Below are 16,671 nucleotides of genomic sequence, written 5' to 3'. Positions count from 1 at the left end.
AAGTGACGCGTCATTAATTCTCTATGTTTATTTTTATTTTAAAAAATATAAAATTTAATTCAAAGATATTTTTTATTTTTTTATTTGATGTAAACATGTCCTTTCTAAGAAGATGTATTATTAAATGGTTTGTGGATGACAATCAGCGTCATTTTTTTATGCAAAAATAAAATGACAACGAGATTATTGTATAAATCTCAAATTATAATATAGTTTTGTTTTATTTGGTATAATTTTTAAAAAAATTATTATTACATTTTAATTTTAACAAATATAAATGTTAATTTTTTTTATATAACAAAGAACTCCTAATATATTCATATCCAGATCTATAAACAAAAGATCTTTATATTTTCATATTTTTAAAAGCAATCGATTAATTAAATGTAACAAATGAAACTTATTGTACCTATTAGAATACATAATATTAGTTCAAGGGCCAATATAACTTTCTGGCCTCTTTTTGCTGAACTGTTCTTCATATGTGATGTCGACAAGAGTTGGTAGAAACTTTTCAAAACTAGCAACTTCAAGTCCAATCCTTCTTTCTTATTATTTAAATTATATACTAATATTTTTTTAAATAATATTTATAAACATAAATATCATCTTTACATAAATTAAAACATGATCAATTTAATTCCCCCAAAAAAACATGATCAATTTATAAACACTTTTGTAATTTGAATTTGTGTATAAATTTATATAAAAACAATTTAAACATATTTTGAAACATTATTGTAATGTCTGAGTCAATAGAAATTAGATAGAAATTGCGATTTTGTTAAATTCAGTTGATGAGTCTCGATTATTTTTTAGTGAGTTATTTGAAAAAAATCATAAAATTTTCAGTGATCACGGTCGACTAATGTATTTACTCCACAACACTATTATTATGACAATAAAAGAGGTTTTCTCGAAAAAATTGATAGAGACGGCCAAAGAATTCATGATATTCTTAAGGATTCTCCAAACTCGTTAAAACTTGGTTATATGTTTGTACGATCGATAATATTTTTGTTTTATGTTTTCATTCTTATTTTTCAAATATTTAATCTCATTATGTTTTTGTGGGTGAAACAGATTTACTTTAAAGCTCACCCAAAAAAATACAAATAATCAATAAAATAAGGTTAAATTGTGGTTTAAAATAATTCTTTAGTGATCCATAATTTTTTTAATCAAATTCATAGATTAAATATTGTTTTTGTTGTTATACTTATCCGTCTCTCATTTATATCATTTTTGGAAAAGTGTTCATATCTATTAAAAATGATTAAATCGTTTAACAAACGACAAGAGAATCACAAAGAGAGAAAACAAATAAAAATTAAAAACTAAAATTAAAAAATAAAAAACGTTACTAAATATGTTGTCGAGCTCGTAAATCCACAATAAAAACAGTTAACTCTACTATATACTTTACCGACTTTCCGGAATAAATTTCATAAACATCATAATAATATCATTATAAATAATACGTATCGAACGACTACGATAAATGTAAATTTAACAATTTCTCTCAAACTAGATAATTCACTTAAAAAATAATTGACATCTTAAACACAATACCATCAATTATATCATATTTCATACATTTAAACAAAATGAGAAAATTTATATTTTAAGTATTATTTAATTTAAATTCATATTTTAATGAGATATTGAATAATAATAAGAAGAAAATATTAAAAAAAAAAAATAATCAAACCGATCACTTCTTTCATCTTCTTCTTCTTCAAATTCATCTCTATCTCTCTCTCATCTTTATCTCTCCCAACTCTTTCTCTCTCTACCTCTGTCTGCAACAACAATGTCCATCGACTTCTACACAGAGAGTCCTCCACGAATCTCCTTCTCCTCCGATCTCCTTCCAAACAATAACCAAACCCAAATCACCAACCAAACAGATCTCACCGATTTCACCTTCCATTCACAACCCACAAACGATTTTCATTTCACCTTCTCCTCATCCTCAACCTCCATTAACGAACCTTCACCCGCCGACGAACTCTTCTCCGGCGGTCTCATCAAACCCTTAAACTCCAAAACCCATTCAAAGAAATCGATCGAAACAGAAAACCCAGAAACCGATCAGCCGATTAAACCAACAACAACAACAAATAAGTCAATTTGGGGAATCAAGAGAAGCAGTAGTCTTCATTGTGAAGAGAGTATTCATAAGAAGAATAGTTCATCTTTTTGGTCATTACCTTTACTTGCTAGAAGCAATTCAACTGGGTCCGTTTCTGTTTCTGTTCAGAAAAATGGATCAAAGGAGAATCAAAACCATAGCCAGAAACAACAGAAGCAAATAAGAAATTCATCTTCATCTTCATCATCATCATCATCTACTAATTCGAGTTTCAGTATGTATAATTTCTCTCAAAAACCTCCATTGAAGAAGAATTATGGGAATGGAATTAGGATTGTTAATGTTCCTTCCAGCTTTGGGTTTAGTTCTTTGTTCCGTACTAGTAGTAACAATGGGAAGGAAAGGAAGAACAAGAAATGATTTTTATTTTTTTATTTGTTTTCTTTTCATTTCATTTGGTTTCAAGTATTAATTAATAATATGTATCAAATAATAACTATTTGTTGTTGTTAGTCATTGACCTAGCTATATGGAGTATCACAATCCTTATTAATTTAGAAAATTATCAAATTAAAATTGAAAGCAATTTATTGTAAACCATACAAATTTTAGTGTGTTTATTTTAGATTATTACTTTGACTTTTTATTTTTTTTTTGTTAGAAAGATTAAAAGTTTTGATTTTGTTTAAGATATCATATATGTATGAGATTTCATTCTCACTAAAAAATTTAAGTTAAAAGCAGTGGTTGTGCTATTTAAAAAAAAAAAAAAAGATAAACTCCAATTTCTAAAAAGAATTATTAACTAAATAAATATTCAAATTAATTTTTAAATAATTTTATATAAAAATTAGATTCTATGTTATAATCAAATTTTTATTGTTTATAAACGGTTGTCAAGTATAACAAGTTATTTAACTTTTTATAGTGAAATCTGATATCACAATGTGAAACATATCTGCCATACTCTATTATCAAATTCATTCTATCAAATATTTAATAAATATTTAATAAGATATATTTTTATTCAAATAACTATAATTCGAACTTATCTTTGGAGTATGAAAAAAATGTATTATAAGAGAATTGTGATTAATTTTTTTATAATTTGGTCCAAACATGTATATATTAGTGATACACATGTCATTGATGAAAGTGGTTATGACTATTGTATAATAAAAAAATACAAAAAAATGTCACTTGGTTGAAGGTGGTGATGACTATTGCATAATAAAACATAATAAAAAGAAGTAAAACTATTATTTAAAAAAAGAATCATAATTAATTTATTGAGTAACATTCATTTTAATATATAAACATTTATTTTATATTAGTTGAATAAAAAAAATTATATATTTAAAATAAAAGTAAAAGAGTAAACATATAAAAGTTATTTATCAGGAATTATAAATTAAAAGTTTGTTTACAAACGTATTTACTTTTGTGTATCATCTAACTACACTATTTATATCAACATAATTAGAAACAAGTTTATAAATTATTTCTCAATTTCTCACTAATTGAAACATTGTTTCAGTTTCTCATTTAAATATGTTTTCAAATAATTGAATAACCTTTACAACTTAAAAGAGTTGTAAAAGTTAAAGTTTCTCACCAGATGCGGATGGATGGATTGACTAATTATTGAGCAAAATTTAAAATGAGTAGTTTAGAATGATATGGAATTCAATTAGATTTAATGGGTAGGTTATGTTTGGGCTCCAATGCAAAAGCAATTAGATTTAATGGTTAGGTGACTTTTTTGTTTAAAGAAATGTTAGGGTGGTGGTTAAATGTTCAAATTAGTTTAATCACTTATACATTATTGTCTTGTATTTATATTTGAAAAATAATTATGGTAAAAGAGTTTGTTATTGATGATATCATTATATAATTTTGAGAGTAATATAAAAGAATTCATATTGTAGTATTTTATCAATCTAATAAACTTGGGACATATCTACTTCCACATCATCATTCATATGTAGCCATTTGATACACTATCAACTAGTTCGGATTCGGATTGAGGATTGTATAACTTAAATAATCTCAATGATACATTTTAAAAATGATTTATTTATGAAAATATTTAAATATATTAATATATAATGCAATAAGACGGGGATATCCTCAACCTCCATGAAGTCTTGGGTTCAAGTTCGTCAGGTGACAAGTTCTGCGACTGGTTAAATTGTTAAGTGTGTTTGCAGGCTATGTGTTTAACTCGTTGACCCATTTTTATCATCTCTTCTAGCCTAGCGACAACAAAAATGTGGATATCTCTAGTCTCTTTGAGATGTATGGTTCGAGTTCGTCATGCATCAAATTTTGCGTTTGGTTAAATGGTTAAGTGTATTTGCGGTCTATGTGCTTAACCCTCTTGTGACCACATTTTTTTATAATGCAATGATTTGGGTCAATAAGAAACAACAAGATAATGGTAGGGAAAAACACAATATCATATTATTTCATTCGAGTTGTAAGATGAATACGACACAAACATGAGACGACACGATCGCGATACAATTATAAATTGACATGATCACACGATCGTAAGTCGGTACGACCCCACCCGAGCACGAATTCACAAGTTTACAAACAAATCGAAATAAAATAAGACCTAACTAGTCATAAAAGCTAAGCATGACATATCAACTCTAAAACTATTAATTTTCTACACACAAATTTTATTTTATTTTACAAACTATCCATCTTTACATTATAATTCTCAAACAAACTACATTTCTAAATCTACCCACATTCTCTTTAAATTAATAAACTATTTAATTCTATAAATATAATATATATAATTAAAATTAAATAATTAAAAAAAATAAAAAAAGTAACTTCAATAATTTAAAATATATTATATAAACATTAAAAATATAGATTATATAAATAAAAATATGAGTCTATTAATTTCTCTCTTTATTTAATGTGATTTTACCTAAAAAAATTTATAAAATAAAACAAATAAAAACATCTATAAATAAATATCATATACTAGATATTTATTTAAAATATTTAAAATTATAAAATTTCATATTTAACTAACTTAATATATTAGTTAATAATTTAAAACAACACATAATATATTAAACTAATTTAACTTATTTAGTTGGATTAATAAATTAATGAACACGAATTGTACCAACACGAAAACCACCTCTAGTAGACATAACACGACACACGAGCGTAAAAACGAGTTAGCACGACACGAATAAACATATTTACTCGATCAAATTATCACGACACGAATGAGTCCGTGAATCATGATATTTTGAGCGGGTCAATGCACAATACGACACAAATGAGAATGAGTTTCGACACGGCACAACATAATTGAATGTCTGACACGAATTGCTTGAGTCGAATATGATTGTTTAGGCACTAGGCACGATGTCCAACTGTAGTCATGTCCGACCCCACCCTCTACATGGCAACACCTCCCACCGCCATTGATACTACTTCTCCAACCACCATCCCCGAAACCGAACTTTACATGAAAAGACAATTTGATAGAGGACTCAACTCTTGTTGGGTCGATTCCATGAGAGCCTCTCCCCTACCTGAAAATTTGTTGACAACGATGAATGGAAAGTAAGTGGTATCAACTTTATTTTAATTTTTCACTAATAAGTTCTCAATTTCTAATTCAAATTATTCAACACCCTTCTACTCTAGACATGTTCGATCAAATTACAAAGACATCTAATGAGAAAGAGATAATTATGTTCCTTGATTATGACGGCTCATTGTCGCCCATTGTGAAAGATCTAGATTGAACATTTATGACGAACGAGGTAAAAAAAGATTACACCGTCAATGATGTCTCAATAATTTTTTAGACGTGAAAGACGTGACTAAATACTTTCCGACTACTAGTGTCAATGAAAATGTAGAGCCAAGGTACACTTCTTCTTTATAATTATATTATATTCTAAATTTAGCAAATGCAGTTTGAATTATTTATTTATTTTGTTTATTCACTAGTAGAAAATGTGTAATTACTAAGGACGTTCACCGAGAGCGATCAAATGCTCTCGAAAATATATTTTTAACCGAGAGCATCAACTTTCATTCGCTGATATGTGTGAAGACCACCGAGGACATCCGTTATCCCTCGTAGATAACTTTTATTTCCGAGGGCCTGTGATGTCAGCTTTTGGTGAAAAAATATTTCCGAGGGCCCGCGATTACGCCCTCGGTGAAATCTTTTTAATTTACCAACGCTGTTTCATTTTATTTCTTTCTTTTTCCTTTTCTTTCTTTCTTCTCCCACTCCCTTTCTTTCTCCGCCACAGATCCGCCCGTCTTCCGCCACATATCCTCCCAGACCGATTCTCCGCCCGTCCTCCCTCCACCGCTCAATATTTGATTCCCTTTATCGATTTTCCGCCCTCCTCCGGCCACATATTTATTCTGCCCTCCTCCAATCAAGATTCCAGGTCGATTCTAGGTAATAATTTTACATTTTCTCTGTTTGATTCTAGGTTGAAGAATGTGTAACCCTGGTTTGTTCATTTCTTCATTAATTTGTTGTTTAACCTAAATTGAAATTCAGCTATATGATAAAATTTATCTCTAACTATATGATGAAATATAATAATATGAAATTTATTGAGATTTCTTTCGTTTGGCCCACAAATTCAAAGCTACACTATAGTAAATTTGATAGTGTTCATAAGACCATTTGTAAAAAATCAATGGAGTAGAGGCAACATGGTTCTTAGATTTTGGCTACTCTAATCACATGGGTGGTTGGTATCTTAGATTGATTACAATTTTAATCAAATTGTAAAATTAGGAAATAATGCTAGAATGTCTCTATGTAAAAAAAGACAGCGTAAGACTCAATGTTGGAGGATTGAAACCTATTATTTCTCAATTTTACTATGTTCCTCGTTTAAGGATTAACTTCTTTAGTATAGGGAAATTCAAAAAATATGATTGGGCATATTAGGATAAAAATATAATTTGTGCCATACAAAAAGTTGTGTTTATAATTATTAAAATGAGTACAAATACGATGTTTTTTTATTGCTTCACTTCAATAAGAAAGAATGATGTGTCTTATTTTCAAACCAACAGTGAAGAAAAATTATTCTTATGGCAATATACACGATAATGACGCGATCACAAGTCAGTACGACACAAACACGAACTCAACACAAGCATAGATACGACACGAGCACAAATTTACAAACGAATCAAAATGAGCACAACTAGTCATACGACTTAAACAAGACATGTCAACTCTAAATTTATTTATTTTATTTCAATTTTTTAATTTTATTTTTCAAACTACTTACCTTTACATTATTATTCTCAAAACTACTCGTGTCTTTCTAAATCTACCCACATCCTCTTTAAATTAATAAATTATTTAATTTTATAAACAATATTTATAACTAAATTAAATAATTAAAATAAAAAATTAATTAAAATAATATAAATTAAATAAAATACATGATATAAACATTATAAAAATAAATTATAAATATAAAAATATGAGAGCCTTATAATTTCTCTCTTTATTTAAATGATTTACCTAACAAAAAAATAAATAATTTATAAAATAATAATAAATAAAAATATTAGCCAAGAATATTAAATCAGTTTGACGGAATATTCAAAATTGAGAATGAGGTTTTGAGATCGGCCCGACAATCAAATGGGACAAGGGCAACGCCATAGAAAGGTTTTTGAGATCGGCCCAACAATCAAATGGGACAAGGGCAACGCCATAGAGTTCTTACTCGAGCCTTTAGGTTTGTCAATCTTGTTACAACTTTTCAAATGTTTGTCAATTTAAGTCACTTCTTAAATTCTATATAAGCTAACTTATATATTAACTAATTGATTGGCTACCCGAATTCAATCAATGTATTTCCAATTTACATTGACAATGATTGTACTGACGAGGATGGCTTTAAGTTTTATTTTATGTGAAAGTTGTCAAAATTTTGGTACAAAACGATACAACACGATATTATCTTATGTTTTGAGTTGAACACAACACAAGCACCTAACGACACAATCACGACAAGATCGACACGACACAAACTCGGACATAACACTGTCATAGAAATTACACGAGCACGAGTCTACAAATGAATCAAAATGAGCACAGCTAGTCACATGACCTAAACAAAACATGTCAATTCTAAATCTATTCATTTTCTATTTATTTTTTCCATTTCATTTTTTTTTTCAAACTACTCATCTTTATATTATCATTCAATCTACAGATATCTTTCTAAATTTACCTAAATTCTCTTTAAATTAATGAATTATTTAATTTTATAAATATAATTTATATAAAGTTAAATTAAATAATTAAAAAAATAACTTAAATAATATAAATTAAATAAAATACATTTTATAAACATTTAAAAAATATATTATATGAATAAAAATATGAGAATCTCATCTTTTTTCACTCTTTATTTAAATGATTTTATTTAATAAAAAAAATTATAAAATAATAATAAATACAAATATCTCTTAATAAATATCATATACTTTCTAATAACGATCTTACAATATTTATTTAAAATTTTAAAATTTTTAAAATTTCATATTTAACTAACTTAATATATTAATTAATAATTTAAAATAACACAACATTATATTAAACTAAATGAACTTATTTAGTTGGATTAATAAATTAATATACACGTGATGACACGTTAACTAGCTCTAGGAGACATAACACGATATACGAGTGTGAACACGAGTTAATATAACACAAATAAACATGTTAACGCGAGTTATCATGACAAGAATGACCCCATTAATCATGATATATTGAGTGGGTCAAGACACATACGACACATATAAAAATTAATTTCGATACGACACAACACAATTGAAAGTCTGACACGAATTGTCTGAGTAAGGATTTAAAAAAATTGACATATTTTACCCAAGTGTAGCATAAAATTGTTAAATAAAATGCAATTAAATAACATAGAATCTAAATAAAATTAATTTATTATAATTTCATCAATTACCTTAGCATTTGTACCATAAACTCTAAAAACACTATGAACCTAATTTTAATTATTCTATGTAAGTAACTACCAAGTGTACTGAAATTTGTTTGGATACATCTAATCGCATTTTTGTTCGGGTGAACAAATTGGCACTTGGTCAACCATCCAAGTACACCCTCAAGCATGGCTTGAACCTTAAGCGAGTACATTTTGAACTCACACCTCATTCGTTTCTCCTCTAACGAACATCTCTAATTTCCTTAGCTTCAAATGACTTGAATTATTCACAAACATAATTATGATAGTTATGTTTTATTAAGCAAAATTCAAAAATAAAGTAACATGACATGATCATCTAGCGCCAATTAAAAAAATCGCTTAGTGTAACTTTGGGAATCCCTAGTCCCGAAAAAGCTCGAGATTGAGAAATTTCAACTTCGGTTTGTATGTCAAAAATCTTTTAATAAAATATTATTTGAAAGATTTATACAAAAGTGTATTTTGACATTTTAAAATTAATTATAGCAATAATTAATTTTTAATAATTTAAACAATCTTTTTTAGATTTAAAATAATGAAATCACAATTTGATTAAAAGAAATCTGTATTTAAAATAATTTAAAAGATTATTTATTTTATAAAATAGTCGTCAATTGATTTTTAATTTAAAATCAATAAAACATTTTATTTACGTAAATAAACATATTTTTTTTTGGAAAAAATATAAACGTATATTTGATCAGAGTTTATTTTGAATTCGATGTTTGGTGATGCTCAAGAAAGAGTTTTCACACTATATCCCCGTACCTGTTAAAGAACAGTCTATAATTTATAAAAACTTTGTTTTAGAATAACTGGTTTTATTACATTTTATTTAATCAATTATTTTTTAAGTTCTAGACATGTATATATTTTTCTTGCATTTAAAATTATAAAATAATATTTAAATGCTAGTACCTGCGATTGATGTCAACGATTATTAAGGAAAATACCTGAAAAATTTCAGTTCAAGGCAATAAAATTTATAGATAAATTCAAACAGACCTTTATCAAAATATGTTTTATGAAAATAGTTTAAAAATATTTTGATACCGCTCTCTATTATTTCGGATTTAAAAAAAATGATTTGGGACTTCTAATTGTAAAAAAAACAATTTAAAATTAAAATCCCAAACAAACATGCCCTTAGTCAAATGTCCGAGACGCGAACCGGGTCTTGTACACAGGTCTAGAGCGGGTTTGGCCCGAAGTCAACGGGTTGGACACCTGTCAACATAGAGATTGGTCTCCTCAGTCTCGTGTGTGGGTCTCTCGGTCGAAGGCTGGAATTCGTCAGTTCGCGCGCACTGTTTCCTCTTTTGGGTGTATGAATTATCGGTCGGGGCTAGGCGGGTATAGGGGATTCTCGGTCGAAAACCATGTTGGTTTTGTTTTTCTCGGTTGAAAATCAAGCCCAAACTGAAATCCCTTGGTTGAGTGCTAGAATTCCTCAGTCGTGGCTAGGATTCTTTGGTCGAAAACCATGCCGAACTTGTTTTCTCGGTCAAAAATCAAGCACATACTGTAGTCCCTTGGTTAGGTGCCAGACCGAAGGTCGGGGCTAGGATTCCTCAGTCAGGTGTAGGAAGGTTTGATTTTCTCGGTTGAAAATCAAACATAGGTGCGATCCTCGGTCGGATGCCAAGAACATCAAAATGTAGGTTTGGTTATTTCGATTCAAGCCTTCATTCTTCGATCCAAAGGGACGGGGAGCTCCGTCTAACCTAAAAGATCGTTTATAATATCATCTTGATGCATCATTCGATCGGGATGATGTCCCATTTAATTTGAATTGTTCTAGAGCAAAAATCGTGATTTTGATTTTGAAGGTCTAATTAAGTATAAGGAGCTTACCAATAGCTTCCTTATACACATTAAGATCAAGTAGAATCAAACACATGAACATTGACTATTCATTTTAACTAATTCAAGAACATATATTTTCTTTTCTATGAAAATTTTGGTTTTGGATCAAACATGATCGGGATTTCTTGTAATTTATCTGAACATACTCTTAACACCTCTAGAAACATGTTAGGAAGGTTTTTGAGTCACTGTTCTTGAGTTATACCTCATGAACAGACACCCAGCTTTGAAGATTTTCAAGTAAAATTTATGTATTTTCGATTTGGATCGATTGATCTAAATTAGTTTCAATAGAAAGCTTATAAATGAACTTATGATCGTTTTTCAATCAAGAAATTGAAAAATTAAACAATATTCAAGACTGGTCGAACTGAAATGTAAAAATTTCAATTTGAATTCTTAAGTTAAATTACAACATGAATTGAAGCTTAATGTGAATTGGAGAACACTCTTGAACTCTTTTAAAAGCTCTGTGGTAATCTAGAACTGAGCTCTAAATCTTTATACATAACTTCAAAATTTTCAAGAAAAGCTTGAAACTTTTAATGGCGATTTCTTTAGAGGTGGAACGAATTTCAGACAAAAGACCATTAATGTCTTTTGTTTCATTCCACTTGATTTTTCAGGTGATGATTAAACCTATGATTGTAGGTGAAATGATCACCATGTTAGGGTGATCACCATGTTAGGGTGATCATTCCAGTTTTTGAATCAAGTCATCTGGTAGAGTATCAACCGAGTTACATCTTTGAAAAATCAAAGATTTCGTTGATCTAGTTCTTCTTGAGGAAGAAGACAAACCAAGGTCGAAAACGGCGTCGTTTGCTTCTTCCGCATTTGAGCGCTCTGGGAGTCTTGAAACGACGTCGTTTTTGGCCAAAGCGCGGACGTTTTGGGTGTTCTGTCCGCGTTCCGTCAGTGCTGGGCGTTCCGTCCGCGTCTGGACTAACAACGTTGATGCGCGCGTTAGTTGATGTAGTGCTGCGCGAAAGCACTTTTCTTTCGCTGCAACGGGCGACGCAGCTTGTTGTGGCGTGTTGGATGAAGTCAGGGGCCTCATGACGCTCATCAGATAGTTGTGTGGTCTGCTGCATTGATTTCTCTTGATTTTGACTGCCGCAGATTAGAACCTTGGAGCTTATTTGAAATTCACTCATTTTGGCTTTATTTTTATCCTACAAAATATACAAAATATTTTTAATATTTAGTTTGTCTAATTATTTATTTATTATTTCTTCTTCTTCACATTTTAGGATTTTATAAATAATTAATTTAGTATAAAATGAATACAATATTAATCTCAAATTATTTATTTATTTTTTTTCTTTATTCTAATTAATTAAAATTTAATTAATAAATAATTATTTCATTTAATTATTTAATTATAATTTAACTTTAATTTTAATTATTTTGAATTTATTTATTTAAAATAATTATTTAAAAATTTATGAATTGAATAACTAAATTATAGTATTTACACTTAGGAATTTATTAACAAATAGTAAACATTGTGTTCAACCAAACAAAGTATACATACAAAACAAAATTGAATCCTCTAATATGGCTGAATATTGCACCCAATGTTGATAATAAAAGTGAATTAAAAAAAAAAAGAAAGTAGAATAAGTATTTAATTCAATCAATATGTACACCAAAATATAGAAACCAAAACGTAAAGTCAGTTTCGGTTATTGTTAAGCTAAAAAAACAATTTATTTATTCGGCAAAAAAACAATTCCTAAAAATAATAATAAGAAGAACTATATCGATAATAATTTAATATTTGAAAAATTAATTATAAAATAAATGTTTAAATATGAATTATATAAATCCGAATAAACCCCGTTTCTTGCCCTAGCTTCAACTCCCAAATCTTCCCATTGGCGGCCTGTTTCTGAACCATCATTGACCTATGCTGTCTCGTCGTCCACTTTAAAGGAGATTTGATTGCAGATTTCTAGGAAGTTTTGGGTTGCAAATTATTTGAACGAAACGGGTTTTTGAACAGGAACAAGGAAATTAACAAAAAGATGAAGAAAATGTTAGCTCTTGGATTTGAGGGTTCAGCAAACAAGATTGGAGTTGGAGTTGTAACCCTTGATGGGATAATATTATCTAATCCAAGACACACTTACATAACTCCTCCTGGTCAAGGATTTCTCCCAAGAGAAACTGCACATCATCATCTTGAGCATATTCTTCCTCTTGTGAAATCTGCTCTTGATACTGCCCAAGTAACAAAAGATGATATTGATTGTCTTTGTTATACTAAAGGACCAGGTATGGGTGCACCTCTCCAGGTTTCAGCTATTGTTGTTCGGGTTCTTTCTCAATTGTGGAAGAAACCTATTGTTGCTGTAAATCATTGTGTTGCACATATTGAAATGGGTAGGATTGTTACTGGGGCTATTGACCCTGTTGTTTTGTATGTAAGTGGTGGTAATACACAAGTTATTGCTTATAGTGAAGGAAGGTATCGAATTTTTGGTGAGACTATTGATATTGCTATTGGAAATTGTTTGGATCGATTTGCTAGGGTTCTTACCCTGTCTAATGATCCAAGCCCAGGATACAACATTGAGCAGGTAAACATGCTGTTTATATATTTTGAATCATGTAATGTTAGCATAGAAGTTGCTTACTTGATCTATTAGCAAAAATGAGTTTGTATCAGGAACTACCCTCAATACTTACACTTCAAAACTCAATTCAGATGTTGACATGTAAGAATTTATGGAACACCTAAGCATTGATAAGCTAGGAAACTTGTAAATATGGTTGCTGTTGATTGTTACTGGATGATGGGAAAGGCAATCTAAATTCAACTGAAAATGACAAAAATATATGTTGGATGGTGATGGGAAATTTGATTGAAATAGGGAAGGTTATGGACTATTGTTAAATAATACTAACACTTTGATGGAGAGCCAAAATTGCTTTCACACGATTATGAGTCAAATCTGAAAGCCTCCTATAAACCATTCTCTTCATTATATCTTGTAGTTAATACTTGTTGAGAAACAAATTTTCACTATGATATATCTTTGACATTATTTTATTCTATACTCTTTAAACTTGAGTGCTTGATTACTTCTTATTTTATTTCTTCAAATGGAAGGCTGTACTCAAAACTAGTTTTATATGGTATATGATTACCTTATGCATTGGAGGATTTGGATGGTATTTTATTATGACAAACCTGCTTTCACATTTTTTCTTTTAGCTTGCTAAGAAAGGAGAGAAGTTTATTGACATACCATATGTGGTGAAAGGGATGGATGTTTCATTCTCTGGAATATTGAGTTACATAGAAACGACAGCTGAAGAGAAACTCAAGAACAATGAATGTACTCCTGCAGATTTGTGTTACTCCCTTCAGGTAAACATATCCACAACAATGCTTGTGCTTTCCTTCCATGCAAGAATAATGTATGTTTAGATGTTTAATGAACTTTGTCCAATTGTGTATGTTGATCTTATTTTAGGAAACACTCTTTGCAATGCTTGTGGAAATCACAGAAAGAGCAATGGCACACTGTGACAAAAAAGATATTTTGATTGTTGGAGGTGTTGGCTGCAATGTGCGATTGCAGGAGATGATGAAAGTCATGTGTTCTGAGAGAGGAGGAAATTTGTTTGCAACCGATGACAGGTATTGCGTTGACAATGGGGCAATGATTGCATACACCGGTCTATTAGCCTTTGCTCATGGAACATCAACTCCTCTCGAGGAATCAACATTCACTCAAAGATTCCGAACGGATGAAGTGTTGGCAATCTGGAGAGACAAAAAGGAGTCATCAATTGCGGGGATGGCGTTATAGAGAAGAATTGATGGGTGTGTTTTCTCTCCTCTCTTGCATATATTAAACAAGATAAATTTGCTTATTTTTACTTCCTCCGCTCACTCATGAGATTTTTAATGCACGTGAGGTTAAGTTTTTAAATTATTTTATATTTGGAAATGATAGAATCATATATTATTTTCTTTGAAGGCACAAAAATGTAGTTTATTATAGCAAAGTAGTTATATACCCTGTTACTAACTAAAAGACTTGGAGCTTGTTTGATCTTGGGTTATTTGAAAAATATATGGGTTATAGAATTCAAACTATTGTTGGATGAAAAAGTGGATTATTTGGGTTCACTACTAAAATATCATTTTATTTAAATTTTATAAAAAAAATTATAGTAAAAGTGTTTTGGTTGATGAATCAAGTGATTTGTTTGTTGAAAGGATATGTGATGTGTTGGCCTTATTTGAAAATAATCCAAATAACCCATAGGTCTTGTTTGATGAAGCTTCATCTTATTTTATTTTTTATAATATAAAATAATTCAAATCATCATCTAAATACCAAATCACCCTTATTTTATTTTTTATAATATTTTAAATATTAAATACCAAGGATATTTTAGTCAATTAACCCAAAATAATCCAGATTTTCATCTAGCAAGTTATTTTTTTTTTCTCCAAAAAATCTGTTTATTTTCAAAAAAATCCCACATCAATTAAACTCTTATTGTTACTCATATCAAATAGGCTCAACTTATCTATCATTTATTTATTCCCATAACAAATATTCTTAGCTACTAGAACTCTTTGGTGAAAATCATTGACTATATACAATAACTATTGATGCAAATACCATGTTGAAAATGCATGTAAATTGTACACTAGTCTGATAATGTTCATGATTGTTTGTTGCGAATTCTTTTCTTTTGACAGATACATGAATCCACACACACATTGAAGATTTCAGTGGGAAAAAGGTTCAATTTTAGTAATTTATTAGCTAGTTGTATTCAATGGAAAATCATACCCTATAACTGTTCTATTATCTCCTTGTCATGTTCATGTGGTCTATGCCACAAAATCATATACCTGGTGTTGCCATTGTGTGTTTCATTTCTTAAGGTTATGTTTTATAATATGATAGATTAACTTAGCTGGCTGATTATTTAATGTTTTAATTGAAATAAATTTGTTTAAACCTAACATGGACAACATGACTTGGGGTTAGTGTCCATACCATAGCCTGCAGTCATAAAGAATATATATATAAATTGCCTGCAGTCATAAAGAATATATATATAAATTTTCTGAGTATTATGATTTAAGTGAGACAGCTGAATCTATGTCACTTTTTCTCTTTAACAGTTAGGGGTGATTCTGATATAAAGAAACCATCTTTTCTTGGCTTACTAGGGCTGAAAACGAAATCGGATAACCGAATTGATAGTTTATCGGCTTCGGTTAACTGTTATTTTTATCAGTTTGTTTTTCGGTTGAACCGATAAACTGGTAATGATTTAATTATAAATTTATTTATTTTATAATTTATATTAGTTAATTTTTGTAAATATTATGTATATTATAATATTTAATAATATATATTAGTTTTTTTTTAATTTTAAATTATAATTTGTTTAGAATTATTTTAAAATAATAAATTATAATTTATATAAAATTATAAAAAATAATTAAAATAGGTTAGTTAAAATATGTAAAATTATTTTTATAATATTACTATAACGTGGAATTATAAATGGTAATTTAAAGAAATTAAAAATGTGATAAAATTTCTTATGAATAGGTAATAGTATGTTAATTAATTTTTAAAATAAAGGGATAAAATCGGACTTAATCAAACCGGTTGAAAACTCCTAAAT

The 16,671-nt window shown here is 28.9% G+C and overlaps 2 protein-coding genes across 2 annotated transcripts; both read left to right on the top strand.

The window, feature by feature from the left end:
- Positions 1 to 1,751: 1,751 nt before the first annotated feature.
- Positions 1,752 to 2,536, top strand: LOC124942803. The gene has a single exon (XM_047483360.1). It carries the CDS (start codon positions 1,814 to 1,816, stop codon positions 2,513 to 2,515), a length of 702 nt encoding a protein of 233 aa, XP_047339316.1. The 5' UTR covers positions 1,752 to 1,813; the 3' UTR covers positions 2,516 to 2,536.
- Positions 2,537 to 12,859: 10,323 nt separating this feature from the next.
- LOC124941857 (probable tRNA N6-adenosine threonylcarbamoyltransferase) lies at positions 12,860 to 15,947 on the top strand. The gene is made up of 4 exons (XM_047482218.1): positions 12,860 to 13,583; positions 14,222 to 14,377; positions 14,484 to 14,836; positions 15,728 to 15,947. Exons 1-3 carry the CDS (start codon positions 13,029 to 13,031, stop codon positions 14,820 to 14,822), a joined length of 1,050 nt encoding a protein of 349 aa, XP_047338174.1. The 5' UTR covers positions 12,860 to 13,028; the 3' UTR covers positions 14,823 to 14,836; positions 15,728 to 15,947.
- The last annotated feature ends 724 nt before the right edge of the window (positions 15,948 to 16,671 follow it).

The sequence above is a fragment of the Impatiens glandulifera genome, chromosome 6 (assembly GCF_907164915.1).
Source record: "Impatiens glandulifera chromosome 6, dImpGla2.1, whole genome shotgun sequence".
Classification (NCBI taxonomy): Eukaryota; Viridiplantae; Streptophyta; class Magnoliopsida; order Ericales; family Balsaminaceae; genus Impatiens; species Impatiens glandulifera.
Note: the sequence above shows the minus strand (reverse complement) of the source record. Positions and strands in the feature narration are given on the sequence as shown.